Genomic DNA, 17,275 nt, shown 5'->3' on the forward strand with positions numbered 1-17,275 from the left:
GAAAATCTCAAGTACCATTTCAAGAACCTCACAATTTCGACCAAAATTCCAAAAATGCCATCACTTAGATTTTATTTACAAAAGATGCCATCATCTACACGAAGAGAAGCGTGAAGGTTCTGCAGAAAACTCAAGTCTTCTAAAAAAGAAAGAAATAATAATAACAATAAATCCATAGTTCCATACTGAAGAACAAAGAACACTATCTCTGAACATCTATTCCGATATGAGCCTACATGTAAGATGTAAGATGCAATTCAGATATTTTCGTCATCATTCTTCTGCAACATCCACCTCTCACTCAGAGAAGTAATCGTGCCTGAAACAGTATAAAGGGATTATCAGAATTTATAGAATTTAAAGCCACATTCTTGAAGCAGTGATAGAAGTATTCAACTTCTCAAGCCAAGTAAACATCCTGCAATGTAAACAATCATCAACATCAACCTTTCAGTTGACACCTCATTGATCCTGAAGGTAAATATGATCATGTGACCTCTTGCCTTGGGGCATTCACTAACATCTGCAATGAATGACCCTGAACACCAGATCAATAGAGGGTTTAAGTAGTCGATATCGTGTCAAGTTCGATATGAATATGATACCGATACAGATCGGGATGCCGATTGAACTATTTTGATTGGGTTGATCCAATTTTTGGCTGATACACCCGATCTGTATCAGTAATGGCTCTGGCAATACCAAAACCTATCAGCTGATACAAATCCATACCTTTTTGGATGGGTTGATCCACTTTTGGCCGATACACCCGATCTGCATCAGAAATCGGGGAACCTCGAACACCACGGATCAATGCCAATCTCTTGGACACCCTATGACCCTTTATTCTCATTTACTTTCCTTAAAAATGATATCGATTTGCAGGTTCAATTACCCAACCAAAATATCCTTCTTCAAGCAAGGTGGCTGGCCCATCAAGTAAAAACTCATAAGCCGAAGTACCCTTTGAGGACAACTGTTAGCACAGTTGGATTGAGCCTCGTGCGGTACGGTAGAGCACAACTTGGTTCCCACGAGGTCTCGGTTTCAAACCTCCTGTTCCTCAACATGACTCCCCCCCTCCCCCCTCCCCCCTCCCCTTTCAATCACCCTTTGTATCATCCAAAAAATGGGTACCCTTTCCCCTTCAGCAGCTTAAATTAATCCATGTTTATGATTTATCACACAACCATCTATGCAGACAAATAACAAGGAATCAGAAAGTGAAATCTTACTGAACTTTGCGTGCAAGTTGGTAAATGCCTGTAGCAGCCATTGCAACGTTTACACTAAAAAGATTCCAATTTTTCTGCAAAACCAGTATTGATAAATTCAACAATTAGAATTTACCGCACAGATAAACAAGAGAATAAAGAAGATAAGGTTTCTTTCATAAGGCAGTGAAAAGAGTTGTGACATGGAGTGGCTTGTGCATCAGGAATACAATAAGCACGGATTACCACAAAGCTCTATAAATAGACAAGCTGAGCTCCTTGTGTGTACTGGACACTGTTCCCTAAGGCTCGGTTTGTTTCAAATGTCAAACTATTTTACAAAATTACCTTCAGAGGGAAAATATTTTATAGGCCCCCCAATAGGAAAATTTTATTTTATTGAAATGCAATTCAGAAATTTGCTTTCTCGATATAGTTTTCCATTAAGAAGAAGTGATGGTCTGTTGCTTAATCATACACCATGGTTGACACCACGCCCATTGTTTGATTGGATCCTTTTCCTCAATCAATCATTGCCCATATACCCTCACCAAAAAAATGACAAAAAAAATACAAAATAAGAAAGCATAACACAAAAATTATCAATAAAAATATGTCATAGCTACGAATTTATTTTCCAGTAAATATTTTTCCGTTGTAACAAATGGAGTCTAGATGATCGAAATGTTCCTAGATGAGAGCATGCAATTAGGATCTCCACAATACTTTTTCTTCCTTGCAAGAACCATGAAAAGTGATTGAAGAACAATATTCAACCAAACAGTTAAGTCATTCACAATCTTTGAAATTTGAAGTAGGATTTAAAAGTCCCAGTCCCAACAGCATTTTTATGTTCCACACACACACAACCAGTATACTCAAAATACTACAACTCCCTTAGCACAAATTAACCACTGTTTCATTGCCGATTCTTTACCACCTAGGTTCCATGGACCCTTTGGTGCAGAACCCAGGTCACAAAATACTCAATTGGGTTTGCTAATGGGCCACCCAATCAATGAAATTCTCAATATGAGAATGTAATGGCAGTTCCACAATTAACTTGAACTTTAGAATCGACAAGAAAGTGAAATGGGGTGAGAATTTAGCTGATTAAATGAGGGTCAATATTGGAAAGTCACAATAGAATGGAACGAAGGGATTAATCAAAGGGTGGAAGGGTATTTTCATAACAATGGCAACAGGCTTAATTTCATCTCCCTATGGCTTGATCCCTGGCACCCTATGGGGGTTCTTTATAATCTCCTTGGGGCCAGGGCCATCTACTCCTCCGGCATTCCCAAGTCCGCCCCTCTCTCCTCCCTTATCTCTCAAGGTTCTTGGTCCCCCCCTCTCCCACTATCCCCATCCTTTCCCAGATCTGGCCATCCTTCCCCCCCTTCCCATTCGGATAAGGTTATTTGACTCCCCTCCTCTAACGGTCTTTTTAACCTCAAATCTGCCTGGAATTTTGTTAGAACCCATGCCCCTACCGTCCTCTGGCACAAGCTTGTCTGGTTCCAAGGCCACATCCCTCGCCATAGCTTCCTAGCCTAGAGAACCATCCTCAGCCTTTGCCTTCCCACCCAAGCCTTCCTTATCCACTGTAGAAATTGTAGTATTTTCACTTATCAGCATACAATAGACCTTCATCAAGACATCGACTCTCCAATTTAGTCAACAATTACCTCAGAACCTCTACCAAAATGAAGATAGGTGAGTGTGGTCTACTCATCAGAAAAACCTACTGCTAGGAACCTACTCATGTAGAGCCTCATTAATCAAGACAATGACTCAAACCAAAAGTCAAAGCCATACATCCTTGATACCAATTATCACCAATATCCATTGCTCTATAAGCATCAACGGAAGAGCAATTCTATAAGATCATAAGCTTTTTCAAGATCCATTCTGTAATCAGAACACCATCCTTTTTCCAACTTTTGTACTCATCAGCAACTAATAATCCATCCACAGCTAGTGCACCTCTCACACAAGCCCTTTGGTTTGTCCTGACCACCTTCCTCACCACCTCCTTAAAACAAAAGGCTAAAAATATCGAACATTTATGTAGATAAATTAAAATTTTAAATTGCCCCTTTTTCTGTCAATGGTGTTTTCTTGCTTGACCCTCCCCTCTCCCATGGATATCATTTTGTTTAATCCAACAGGATGTTTGTCAGTACATGAAACTTATTATTTTTCTTCTACTTCATTTAACTATCTGTGTAGTTAAACATTATATAACTATTTACTTACTCCCTCTAGTGCCAGATATTTTGAGACATTCAAGCTGATCTCCAACATATCCTCATCTACCTGGTTCTCACACTCCTAGCAAAATAATCAATAGATATGCCCACAATAAGATGAGAACAAATTGATTTTTGGAAAAATGTAATTCTTGAGATTCTGGAACATAAAAGTGACAGGATTGTTTCTACATCAAGAGTAATGCTAATGTTGACCGATGTTTCCAAAAAGGATAACCAATTAGTCAATTTCAAAGTGCTGCTTAATAGCTTCAATGACTTGTATCCAATTAGAACCATATCTTGAAAAGAATCACCATCGATTTGAGATTTCTTCGGAAACTGAGAACATGAACCTTACAAGTAAAGATATATGCAAACCAAGCTCATGTTACAATCTTTTGACTGAACAAATTAGCAACTAAGTCACGTTGTACCAAGTAGGGCCTAAAGCTCCTCCCTATGTACAATGACATGGAAAGAAATCAACAACATTACAAATACTGTATCGTAAACAAACTCTACAAAATTGATAAAGTATTGCACCATAACATTCACAGATAAACTGCACTATTTTCTCCAAGTAGTCAACCTTACCGGCGTAATTACTAAGCTGTAGTGTGACCAGATAAGTCCAGTGCAAGTAACCGCTGTAAACCATAAGACAGGACTTAGGAAAGCTTCGATACAAATAAAACTGGATGTGAATTCCCCCCCCCCCCCCCCAAGCTATGAATTCTTTAGGAATCTTGAATGTTACTTGCCTGTTTGCTGAGGATAAGATATAATTTCAGGCGGTTTTGAGAAGTCGGCCACATTTGCTAAGCTGATAACCCATTTACATGTCGGGGCCCAGAAGTGAACTGCAATCAGGAAGATGGATGGTACATTACACATACATGTAGAAGCAATAACATGGATATCTTGTTGGAAATGTATCCATCAAATCCATAAATAAATTGTTTGTTTATAATTATGATTACATGACATTAACTGGCTGAGGTTGTCCACTTGTCCATAGGTTTTTAACTTGAATCTTTCCATGACTAGGGACAGAATTAGGCATTCTATTCATATGGTCATCGCATTGTGGGCTCACGAATATTGATTCAGGGATACAAATGTGAGTGTACATATTCTATGTACATTAGATTTGGTCTATGAAAATCTGAAAGGAATACTATCAGTTGTTTGAGGACAAGATTCTCATTGGTAGTCGTTCGATCGATCTCCAAACTTGAAAGGTCTTTATCGTTGAGGCTAGGTATTATGGGTTTTGGTGTACCAACGGTTGATGTTTCTCGGATTATATATCGGTGCGCTAGATTTATGGTGTTTGACTGTGGACGAAAGAAATCATCAACAAGAGATCCACTCTCATATTGGGTAAATATCAGAGAAAGAGTATCTGAACATGATTAGATGAAAATTTGGATCCGGTGCCACGTTTTGTAAAATGTTTAAAAATTTTTCAAAAATATTAATATTTATTTTCAAAAAAGTTTTGAAAACATTTTGAGATACCCAATCAAAAGTTCAAATTCTCTGTATGCCATTTCAATAAACCTAGGTTGTGACAAGACTGACAATTATTATTTCCATGCCTAGAGGTTTGCCATGTGATATTGTCAAGTGGACAGACCGAGTTAACTACCTCAACTTTGAAAAGAATAAGAGTTTTTTTTTTTTTTTTTTTGGGTTGAAAAAAAGAATAAGAGTTACATCTACTCCTAACTTACTTATTGGTAAATGCCTTTACTTAGGAATCATCGATGTTATCTGATAGGCATCTGTAATAGGTTTTCCCATTGGGATCATTCATTTTCCAATGTTAGTTGTTGAGTGTTGTATGGCTGCATGATTTATTATTATTATTAGAGAGAGAGAGAGAGAGAGAGAGAGAGAGATTTATCAATTAATAAAGTGTTATCATTATTAGAATCTTCATTTTATTAGTCAATGAGATTGACTAATATATCAATATAAAGTGGACAACTGGTGATAATGATGAAAGCAGCAACCTCTCCATGTTATCTTTTTGGTAAAATATAATTTAAAAATAACAAATAAAGGATAATGGAGGCAAATATATATATAATAAGAATGGGTAATGGTCTCTCACGAAATATATCGACCCTTGTCTACTCTTCTCTTGATAAAATAATATAAAAAGAGGGAGAGTAAAGGATATGAAGTTCTTTTTCTTGGTGAAGAAGCTCTACTCTTTGGAACCTACAAAAAAAAAGAAGAGAGAGTTCTCTTCAAGAAACGGAGATGGGTTCTCCATAAGAAAAGCTAGAGCTCTCTCTCTCTAACTAATACTGGCAAGTGTTGCCATTGGAGTACACTGCCTCTTAGCTGTTGTATTGAGGAAAGCTACAATCCCTTGGTAGTGTTGCATTTGTGACACTAAAGGTAATTGTTCACCTGATCCATGTAACAAAATTTTGGTTTTGGAATCCCTATTCTTGCAAATGGTGTGATACTTATTTCTAATGAGATAAGAAGAATAAATTTAATTTTCCGCTGCACCTTAAAACATCAACATATCTTACACTAGAACATACAAGAAATTTCAATCTTCCCAGATCCAACTGGAGAGAAGGTCTCTAACTGTTACCGTTCTCACACAAACACACACAACAGAGTCTATTTCTCCTTCCTGAACTCAATTCACTAAACCTTATCCCAAATACACAATCAATTAAGAGAGCCTTTAACACGTTGATTTGTACTCGCCGAGCGAAATTATATGTTTATTATTTTGATAAAATTTCATGTACCCAGTTCCGAAAACTTAACCACCTGCCATTTCATTAATGAAATAAAATATTTCGATTATCAGCTCTAGTCTTCAGTCTACCGATCAATCAAGAAGAAGCCATCGAAAATTCCTCAATAAATAAGTTTACGACCACAGAAGACCAATCTCGCAATGGAAAAAACAACGAAAAATGAACAGAAAAAGATGCAGCATCCTTTTAAGTCGTTAAGGGCGGGGTTACAATATAAAACAAAAATGAAAGCGAAAAAAATAAAATTGTTAATGAACGCAGAGAAAAGATGAACGGATTGAGATAGAAATAAACATAAAGAGCAATGGAAGAAAGTAGACGAACTGGTTTTAGGTCCCGCAGGGTGGTTCCATAGCGCATAAAGCTTAGAAGCCGCTGTTTTAGGTCCGGCGGGGTGGTTCCATAGAGCCTGAAGCTTAGAAGCCGCCATGAAATCTCTGTTATTTGTTTCTCGCTCTCTCCGTCTTTCTGCCGTGAACCTCTCGCCTTGTGCCAAAGAGTGTCGCCTTGTGCATTTTATCGAGTCCAAAAAACTTCACCCGATGTTGGTGTCACTTCAATTTCCCGCCACGGGCCTCAACGTACATAATGTGGGGGTGTTGGGTTCCTACATGGACAAATGTATGAAGGAATCTTACACTATAACCAATGAAGGGTTTGAAAATAGTGTCTTTATCTATATGGGATTTAGTGGGCCCACATGGACAAGATAAGAGAGAGAAATGTCGATTTAGGTCCCACTGCTTATTATGTGAGGAGGTATAGAGGAATCTGTTTAAGGGCAGTGTAGCAACCTTTTTCTCATAATGGGGAGGTAGAATATGAGGTCCATGGCATGGAATATGAGAGTGCATGTGGGGATTATTTCCCCTTACTAAAGGGAGAGGTTTCCCATGACATCTGTCTACAATTTCTCACTAATAGGTGCTGCCTAAAATGATTTGTATGAGAGGCATTTAATGTGGTGCGAGTGTGGGTTCCATGGCATGGAATGTGAGAGGGTGTGTGAGGGAATCTGTACATTGCTGTTTCAAGATCATTTTCTCTTATTAAAGGGGAGAGGTTTCTCACACCCTAGAGTGTGGTTTCCCAGTAATAAGTATTACAGAAAAAGGTTTGTATAAGGGGCATCGAATGTGGAGAGAGACTATGGGGTCCATGAAATGGGATGGAGAGGTCGTGTGATGGAATCTACATAGCCCCTATGCTTTTTTTTTTGTTTTGATAGATAACAGGGCTATTCATTCACGCATGCCCAACGCCAACAGAAAAAACACGATACACAAAAAGATACGAAAAAGGATAGGTAGCATGACAAACAGGTAGTTTGGGTAGACAAAGCCTAGAACTACAGAGCGAAAATCGACCCGGTCTCGCATGCCAAAGACTGAGCCATCCAGAGCAGGGGATGGCTGAAAGCCATTTCCCCATGAACAGAGCTGTCGACACAGCAACCAATAAGCGCATGCACTTTCGTGCCAAAAGAAAAGACCCCACAAGTGCCGAAAAGATCAGTGCTATCATGCCCACACGAGCCGGCACACTATCCCGTCGAAAGGAGCTTCGGTGAACGGTGACAATGCCACTAGATCTGCACAGCGAAAGGGGCAACGAAGTCGGCCATAGCCATGGTGACACCAACGCCAGAACCGGTGTGACCTGCAAAACAACAAACAAAAAAAGAAAAAGAAAAGGGGAGGGTAGATGGGCCGGAAAAAAGGGTAGGTGGAGGGAGCATTGGCCTGAAAAAGGGGAATGGGAGGGGTTAGTGGCGATGAGAGAGGAGGGGGCAGTGGCGATGGGAGAGGAGGGGGTCGTGACAGTGAGAAAGCGTGACATGGACAGGGGTACATCTAGGGCTAAATCGTGGAGGATGTGAATAGTAATGGCAACGGCGTGGAGGATGGAGGCAATGAGCAGGGGGCATTGCTGAGGGCGATGGAGGTGGCGATGGAGTGGGTAGGGGTGGTGGTAAGGGGGGTGTGGAGGATCGTCGTCGTCGTCCAAGGTCATGGTTGGTGGATTGAACCTGACCTCACAAGGAGGAGACATGCCACTAGGGCGGAGAACTTACATGCCACAGGGGCGGAGAGAGCAAATGGCAGGGGTAGAGATGGTGCAAGCAGCGGCGGGATAAGTTGCAGAGATCATAGCGATTAGGGTTTTTTCACACGTTTTTTTCCTATGATTTTGGACTACGCAAATTTTGAGTCCATAGCCCCTATGCTTGATTTTCTCTCTCTCTCTCTCTCTCTCTCTACTTTTCTAAACTTGAATCGGGTCGTAATAATGAAACTTACGATACTGCATCATCTCCTTTCAACCTTGATGCCAATAAGCTGCAAGCCAAATACTTTAAAAATACAGGCCGCTACTCGCATAACAATGCCATTTTAGGAATTGCCATCAAGATAAGAAATTGGATGAATATTCAGTTAACATATATATATCTGGTTTAATATGCAACTTGAACTCTTCGATTTGATCCTTGTGGGTTTGCTGTGTGGTAAGGTTTTAGATAGTTGGCCCATAGTGAGTTAGGATTCTAGTGCCAAGTTGATTTAGGCTGTGTTTGGTATGCATTCTTGGAACACTTTCTAGGTCGATTTTACATTTTCGGATGCTAAAAATAGTTTTTATCGTCGAAAATGCAACATCGACCTAGGATGCTTTTCAAGAATGCATACCAAACACAGCCTTAATTAGTTGGATGATTGCATAGTCTTCTGAGGGATGTTGAGGGGTAACAGAACATCTTTTTCAGTCACTGATGTTATATTGTTAATGATAAAATATTTTCTTCCATGAATATTGTAAAAACAAACCTCCAGTTGTTTGGGAAACTGGTTGTTGGTTTGAATCCTAAAGGGAAAATGCAAATGTGTTACTGTAATACATAAGTTACAACCAAATTTGAGGTGTAAGTAACCTAGAGTTCCCCTATCTATCCATGGTTGGAATGGCGTTGTAGTTCCTCACATGGCTCAATATGGTTGGACCATTTAGAGAAGCTTTTCATTGTGCCATTCTCTAATCAAATTGGATTCTCAATATTGAATAAGGCTGTGTTTGGTAATGCATTATTGGAATTGATTTTGGGTCTACATCGTATTTTGGAAGTGAGAAAATATAGAAAAACCGAATCTCAAAATGGGTTCTAGAACAAGAATCTATTTTGATCGAGATTGCATATCATATATAACCCAATTTTTTTATTAATGCAATACTCTTTTTATGTAGAATATTGGAAGCTATTCTAAGAAAATCTAATTTGGATGGCAATCCATTGTAAATGACAAATAGATGTGCCCATCGCTCATTTGCTGAAATAGATATTTAGTCGTGTGATAAACTAGTGGGTGACACCAATGGGGGGGGGGGGGGGGGGGCATGGGATTCAGGAGGGGAGGGGTCATCTTAAAGGAGAAAGAACAAGTACACCAGGGCTGTGTCCAGCCTCTTTCTCTAAAATAAATGATGAGTTTATCTCTCATTTCTTCTCCAAAATTTTTCTTTCTATTTCTCCCCTTGCATTCTAAACATAAAAAAGTGAGAGATTCCAACTCCAACAGAAGTAGAGGAGCTTGTTTGGTGTATCAATAAAAGGGCAGAGTCTAGACATTGCTATTTCACTAGTGAATAGTCTTCTTCTAATAGGTACCTTTTACTTCTAACAGGCTATGACCTAGATCAGAATCATTTCTCAACATAATTATGATCCGATTTTTTCATTGGGTTTGCTCGGAGGCCGGCACGTAAAGACCTCAAACCCAAACCCCTATGGATACCCCATTGTTTACACTCAAACCCAAACCCAGTTGGGTACCTCATTGTTTACATCTCCATTACTAACAAGTCACAACTCACAAGTAATGTTGGCATGACCAACGGGTATCCCATTTACCCGCTAAAACCCGTAAGGACGCTTGTCTTTCTTTTTTGTATAATATTGAGGGTGAGACTGTAATTTCTTCTTCTTTCTCTCACTCTCTCATATGAAATGACCTCTTTACCCCTATTTATGTTTTCATATCTATCATTGGCTTGTTCCCCTATGCCTCTTGTTGAAGAACCATCTCGTATAAAAGTAATAGCCCTACAAACTCTGAGCTTCTATCTGAGATTAATCCAATAGGAAACCTTTCATCGTGTAGACAATCATCAAATCGCATAACAATCCATGGTTATCTATTTATAAATGATTAAAAAGTATAATTACTGAAAGGGAAAGTGAACGGTAACCAGTTTAATGGTTAGCTTCTTGTGTTTGGACACAAACCAATGCTTTTGTGCACTAAATGACTATTCAGCCCTCCGTGAAATAAAAAATCATATCCCAACCAATGCATCATTGCCTACTTTCATTGACTACCATCCTAGTGTAGGGGCTACACGACTAGTTAACATTCTCTTATCTTTACTGAAATATTTTTAAGGGAAAAAGAATGCCACACGGTCGTGCATTTAGGCATGTACTTGCGCCCAAACAGGTAGACATAGTTGGGTGCGGAATGACCGGCACACCCCAGCTTTCCATGGGACTGGGCTGATCATTTTGTGTTTGACTGTGTCTGAGTGTAGGTACACGCCCAAATGCATGACGGGGTGGCATTCTTTCTCCCTATTCCCTATTCTTAAATAATTTCTATGCATCCTTGGTGAGAAATTTTTTTTTTCTTTTCCTTTTCATTCTAGTATTACATTGCTAAAAGTACACCTGAAAGCTTAAATTCCTTTAATATGGACAAAACTATCACTGCCTCAAGACGCATACTACCACGTTCTGATTGGCAAAAGGGAATCTTATTCTTATGGTGATACGTAGACTAGGGGTGTCAAAAAACTTTTCCATCCTGAACCGGGTGGACGTATCAAAATCAACAGAAAAACAAAAAGCCAAATTAAATCCTTATTGGTTTGGCTTTGGTGTAGGATTTTATGAAACCGATAGAAAAACAATCAGATTGGCCTGCAAGATAAGATGAGGGCAGAAACCTGGCATCTGCAAATCCAAATCTCAAGATAGGAATGAAAATACAAAATAAAATGGAATCCATTGTAAAGATGAACTACCTTCCGTAGCCTCCTAAATTTCATCTCATCTGGGTGTTCTCAATCACATTCTTGCCAGAAAATATGTCAGTTCCTCTCAAACTATATCCAGGCATGAAACATAGATATATAATAATGGAGAGAGATCACGCGAAATTAGATAAACTCACCTAATGATCTTGAACAGAGTCTGGAGCACAGAAGTAGCCTCTGTGGAGTTAACTTCAGATCGCAGCATCTGTATGGCTTTCTGAAGACGAGCACAAACAACAGAAACAGGGTCTTGGATTCTCTGCAGCTCTTGATCATCAGGATTGGGTTCATCAACTTGAATTCTAGAACTTCCCATGGAGTTCTCCATATTGTCATCAGGATCAGGCTCTAACTGCATAATTCCATTGCCTAGAGAGTCATCGAGTTCACTTCTGCTTCTATGTTCCAAACAGGCTCCTGAAGCATCAGGGTCAGGTTCCTCAGCAGTTTTCCTCAGTTGGACCTCATTTTCTACATTTTTAATAGTTTTATAACCATCTGGATCAGGTTCATCATTATTTCCATATTCCAAGATGCTCTGTTTAACTTCAGAATCAACTAGATCAGGTTCCTCAGAGGAATTTTTATGCTGAATACCATTGTCCAAAGTTCCATTTCCCTCATCATCATCCATACGTAGCTGAACAGTGATTCCACATTTTGAAGCAATTCCATTTACCTCAGAATCATCAGGATCAGATTCTTCATAGCTATTAGAGCCCACAAACTTTCCATAGGTTCCTAAGTTAAGGTGCATACTGTACAACTTCACGATCATCAGGATAAGGCTCAGAAGGGATCCTGTTTGTGTTTGTTCCTAGAAAGGATTCAGACTTAATGACTTTATCACCCTGAGAATCATCAGGATCAAGCTCAAAATTACGGTCTGCTTCGTTTGGATTGTCAACTTGCATACTTTCCTTCACTGCCAAATCATCAGGATCAGGTTCATGTACTATCAATCCAGAATTATCGGAATGAAGTTCTACATTTTCTCCAATATCCTTCTGAACTACTAGTGGATGCAATTGCAAAACGGCTGTAAGCAGCAGCAACCGAAGATGCAAGTGCACTGGCAAGCTGATCTGGCATTTTGCTCCCAAGCCTTTGAGAGTGTTACCACTGCTAACAACATAGAATTCCTCTTCATGTTGTTCTGAAAGGCCTAAAAAAGAAAAAGTAAATGTTGCCCGATTACTGCAATGTATCGTAGGTTCTCACTTGCGCATATGTTTACGAACGTGATCATGTCTTCATCATTTCAAGAAAATCTCAAGACCATTTCAAGAACCTCACAATTTCGACCAAAATTCCAAAAATGTCATCACTTATATTTTATTTACAAAAGAAACCATCATCTACACGAAGAGAAGCATGAAGGTTCTGCAGTTGGTTGAGGCTTCCATGGTCATGACTGTAACCGGTAGTGACTGCACTCAAAAGGGCCCCTGACCAGGAAGTCTGTGTTCTACAATCCGCCCTCCCTCCCACCCACCCACCCATACACCCAAGTCTTCTAAAAAAGAAAGAAATAATAATAATAACAAATCCATAGTTACATACTGAAGAACAAAGAACACTCTCTCTGAACATATATTCTGATATGAGCCTACATCTAAGATGTAAGATGCAATTCAGATATTTTTGTCATTATTCTTCTGCAACATCCACCTCTCTCTCAGAGAAGTAATCGTGCCTGAAACAGTATAAAGGGATGATCAGAATTTATAGAATTTAAAGCCACATTCTTGGAGCAGTGATAGAAGTATTCAACTTCTCAAGCCAAGTAAACATCCTGCAATGTAAACAATCATAAACGTCAACCTTCCAGTTGACACCTCATTGATCCTGAAGGTAAATATGATCATGTGACCTCTTGCCTTGGGGCATTCACTAACATCTGCAATGAATGACCCTGAACACCAGATCAATAGAGGGTTTAAGTAGTCGATATTGTGTCAAGTCCGATATGAATATGATACCGATACAGATCGGGATGCCGATTGAACTATTTTGATTGGATTGATCCAATTTTTGGCTGATATACCCGATCTGTATCGGTAATGGCTCTGGCAATACCAAAACCTATCAGCTGATACAAATCCATACCTTTTTGGCTGGGTTGATCCACTTTTGGCCGATACACACCCGATCTGTATCAGAAATCGGGGAACCTAGAACACCATGATCAATGCCAATCTCTTGGACACCCTATGACCCTTTATTCTCATTTACTTTCCTTAAAAATGATATCGAATTGCAGGTTCAATTATCCAACCAAAATATCCTTCAAGCAAGGTGGCTGGCCCATCAAGTAAAAACTCATAAGCAGAAGTACCCTTTGAGGACAACTGCTGGCACAGTTGGATTGAGCCTCATGCGGTATGGTAGAGCACTTGGTTCCCACGAGGTCTCGGTTTCGAACCTCCTATTCCTCAACATGTCTCCCCCCCTCCCCTTTCAATCACCCTTTGTATCATCCAAAAAAAAGGGTACCCTTTCCTCCTCAGTGGCTTAAATTAATCCATGTTTATGATTTATCACACAACCATCTATGCAGACAAATAACAAGGAATCAGAAAGTGAAATCTTACTGAACTTTGCGTGCAAGTTGGTAAATGCCTGTAGCAGCCATTGCAACGTTTACACTAAAAAGATTCCAATTTTTCTGCAAAACCAGTATTGATAAATTCAACAATTAGAATTTACGGCACAGATAAACAAGAGAATAAAGAAGATAAGGTTTCTTTCATAAGGCACTGAAAAGAGTTGTGACATGGAGTGGCTTGTGCATCAGGAATACAATAAGCACGGATTACCACAAAGTTCTATAAATAGACAAGCTGAGCTCCTTGTGTGTACTGGACACTGTTCCCTAAGGCTCGGTTTGTTTCAAATGTCAAACTATTTTACAAAATTACCTTCAGAGGGAAAATATTTTATAGGTCCCCCAATAGGAAAATTTTATTTTATTGAAATGCAATTCAGAAATTTGCTTTCTCGATATAGTTTTCCATTAAGAAGAAGTGACACCACGCCCATTGTATCATTGGATCCTTTCCTCAATCAATCATTGCCCATATACCCTCCCCGAAAAAATGACAAAAAAAATACAAAATAAGAAGGCATAACATAAAAATTATCCATAAAAAATGTCATAGCTATGAATTTATTTTCCAGTAACTATTTTTCCGTTGTAACAAATGGAGCCTAGATGATCGAAATGTTCCTAGATGAGAGCATGCAATTAGGATCTCCACAATACTTTTTCTTCCTTGCAAGAACTTCTACAATGTTCAACCAAACAGTTAAGTCATTCACGATCTTTGAAATTTGAAGTAGGATTTAAAAGGACCAGTCCCAACAGCAATTTTATGTTCCACACACACGAAACCAGTATACACAAAATACTACAACTCCCTTTACACAAATTTACAACTGTTTCACTGCCAATTCCTTACCACCTAGGTTCCATGGACCCTTTGGTGCAGAACCCGGGTCACAAAATACTCAATAGGGTTTGCTAATGGGCCACCTAATCAATGAAATTCTCAATATGAGAATATGCTGGCAGTTCCATAATTAACTTGAACTTTAGAATCGACAAGAAACTGAAATGGGGTGAGAATGTAGCTGATTAAATGAGGGTCAATATTGGAAAGTCACAATAGAATGGAACGAAGGGATTAACCAAAGGGTTGGAAGGTTATCTTCATAACAATGGCAACAAGCTTAATTTCACCTCCCTTTGGCTTGATCCCTGGCACCCTATGGGGGTTCTTTATAATCTCCTTGGGGCCAGGGCAATCTACTCCTCCGGCATTCCCAAGTCCGCCCCTCTCTCCTCCCTTATCTCTCAAGGTTCTTGGGTCCCCCCCTCCCCCCCCTATTCCCATCCTTTCCCAGATCTGGTCATCCCTCCCCCCCCCCCCCCCCCCTTCTCATGAGAATAAGGTTATTTGGCTCCCCTCCTCTAACGGTATTTTTAGCTTCAGATCTGCCTGGAATTTTGTTAGATCCCATGCCCCTACCGTTCTCTGGCACAAGCTTGTCTGGTTCAAAGGCCACATCCCTCGCCATAGCTTCCTAGCCTAGAGAACCACCCTCAGCCTTTGCCTTCCCACCCAAGCCTTCCTTATCCACTGTAGAAATTGTAGTATTTTCACTTATCAGCATACAGTAGACCTCCTTCATCAAGACATCAACTCTCCAACTTAGTCAACACTTACCTCAGAACCTCTACCAAAATGAAGATAGGTGAGTGTGCTCTACTCATCAGAAAAACCTACTGCTAGGAAGCTACTCATGTAGGGCTTCATTAATCAAGACAATGACTCAAACCAAAAAATCAAAGCCATACATCCCCGATACCAATTATCACCAATGTCCATTGCTCTATAAGCATCAACAAAAGAGCAATTCGATAAGATCAAAAGCTTTTTCAAGATCCATTCTGTAATCAGAACACCATCCTTTTTCCAACTTTTGTACTCATCAGCAACTAATAATCCATCCAGAGCTAGTGCACCTCTCACACAAGCCCTTTGATTTGTCCTGACCACCTTCCTCACCACCTCCTTAAAGCAAAAGGCTAACACTTGGGCCACAATCTTATAAGATATAAGTGCTTGAAAGAAGGCTAAATTTTTTCAAATCTTCAGTCTCATAGGAATCAATATGATAAAGGTGGAGTTCATACCTTACTCGCTAGCTGGCAAAGAAACTGTTCAGAAACAATGCCTTCATGTATTGGTATATCGAACATTTATGTAGATAAATTAAATTTTTAAATTGCCCCTTTTTCTCTCGATGGTGTTTTCTTGCTTGACCCTCCCCTCTCCCATGGATATCATTTTGTTTAATCCAACAGGATGTTTGTCAGTACATGAAACTTATTATTTTTCTTCTACTTCATTTAACTATTTGTTTAGTTAAACATTATATAACTATTTACTTACTTTCTCTAGTGCCAGATATTTTGAGACATTCAAGCTGATCTCCTACATATCCTCATCTACCTGGTTCACACACTCCTATCAAAATAATCAATAGATATGCCCATAATAAGATGAGCACAAATTGATTTTTGGAAAAATGTAATTCTTGAGATTCTGGAACATAAAAGTGACAAGATTGTTTCAACATCAAGAGTAATGCAAATGTTGACCGATGATTCAAAAAAGGATAACCAATTAGTCAATTTCAAAGTGCTGCTTAGTAGCTTCAAAGACTTGTATCAAATTAGAACCATATCTTGAAAAGAATCACCATCGACTTGAGATTTCTTCGGAAACTGAGAACATGAACCTTACAAGTAAAGATATGTGCAAACCAAGCTCATGTTACAATCTTTTGACTGAACAAATTAGCAACTAAGACATGTTGTACCAAGTAGGGCCTAAAGCTCTTCCCTATGTACAATGACATGGAAAGAAATCAACAACATTGCAAATACTGTATCGTAAACAAACTCTACAAATTTGATAAGTATTGCACCATAACATCATAGATAAACTGGACTATTTTTTCCAAGTAGTCAACCTTACCGGCGTAATTACTAAGCTGTAGCGTGACCAGATAAGTCCAGTGCAAGTAACCGCTGGAAACCATAAGACAGGACTTAGGATAGCTTCGATACAAATAAAACTGGATGTAAATTCCCCCGTTTTTTAGTCAATTCCCCCCCCCCCCAAGCTATGAATTTTTTAGGAATCTTGAATGTTACTTGCCTGTTTGCTGAGGATAAGATATAATTTCAGGCGGTTTTGAGAAGTCAGCCACATTTGCTAAGCTGATAACCCATTTACATGTCGGGGCCCAGAAGTGAACTCCAATCAGGAAGATGGTACATTACACATACATGTAGAAGCAATAACATGGATATCTTGTTGGAAGTGTATCCATCAAATCCATAAATAAATTGTTTATT

The 17,275-nt window shown here is 39.3% G+C and overlaps 1 protein-coding gene and 1 long non-coding RNA gene across 2 annotated transcripts; both read right to left on the minus strand.

The window, feature by feature from the left end:
• Positions 1 to 242: 242 nt before the first annotated feature.
• LOC122653095 (mitochondrial pyruvate carrier 4-like) lies at positions 243 to 6,691 on the minus strand. The gene is made up of 5 exons (XM_043847023.1): positions 6,586 to 6,691; positions 4,231 to 4,329; positions 4,064 to 4,116; positions 1,236 to 1,309; positions 243 to 319 (listed from the first exon to the last, which is right to left on the minus strand). Exons 1-5 carry the CDS (start codon positions 6,689 to 6,691, stop codon positions 298 to 300), a joined length of 354 nt encoding a protein of 117 aa, XP_043702958.1. The 3' UTR covers positions 243 to 297.
• A 6,260-nt stretch (positions 6,692 to 12,951) lies between these two features.
• On the minus strand, positions 12,952 to 16,947 carry LOC122652723. Its single transcript, XR_006331637.1, has 3 exons — positions 16,893 to 16,947; positions 13,941 to 14,014; positions 12,952 to 13,042 (listed from the first exon to the last, which is right to left on the minus strand). It is a non-coding gene; the product is annotated as an uncharacterized LOC122652723 (long non-coding RNA).
• Between the last annotated feature and the right edge of the window lie 328 nt (positions 16,948 to 17,275).

Source organism: Telopea speciosissima, chromosome 2 (genome assembly GCF_018873765.1).
Source record: "Telopea speciosissima isolate NSW1024214 ecotype Mountain lineage chromosome 2, Tspe_v1, whole genome shotgun sequence".
Lineage (NCBI taxonomy): Eukaryota > Viridiplantae > Streptophyta > Magnoliopsida > Proteales > Proteaceae > Telopea > Telopea speciosissima.

What these genes read in the sequence shown, in the direction of transcription:
- LOC122653095 (XM_043847023.1), bottom strand. Translation starts at nt 6,691, where the DNA reads ATGGCGGCTTCTAAGCTTCAGGCTCTATGGAACCACCCCGCCGGACCT. An exon ending in ATCTTATCCTCAGCAAACAG is followed by an intron (nt 4,117 to 4,230) that starts GCAAGTAACATT and finishes TATGGTTTACAG; the next exon opens with CGGTTACTTGCACTGGACTT. An exon ending in ACAGCTTAGTAATTACGCCG is followed by an intron (nt 1,310 to 4,063) that starts GTAAGGTTGACT and finishes CTGGTTTTGCAG; the next exon opens with AAAAATTGGAATCTTTTTAG.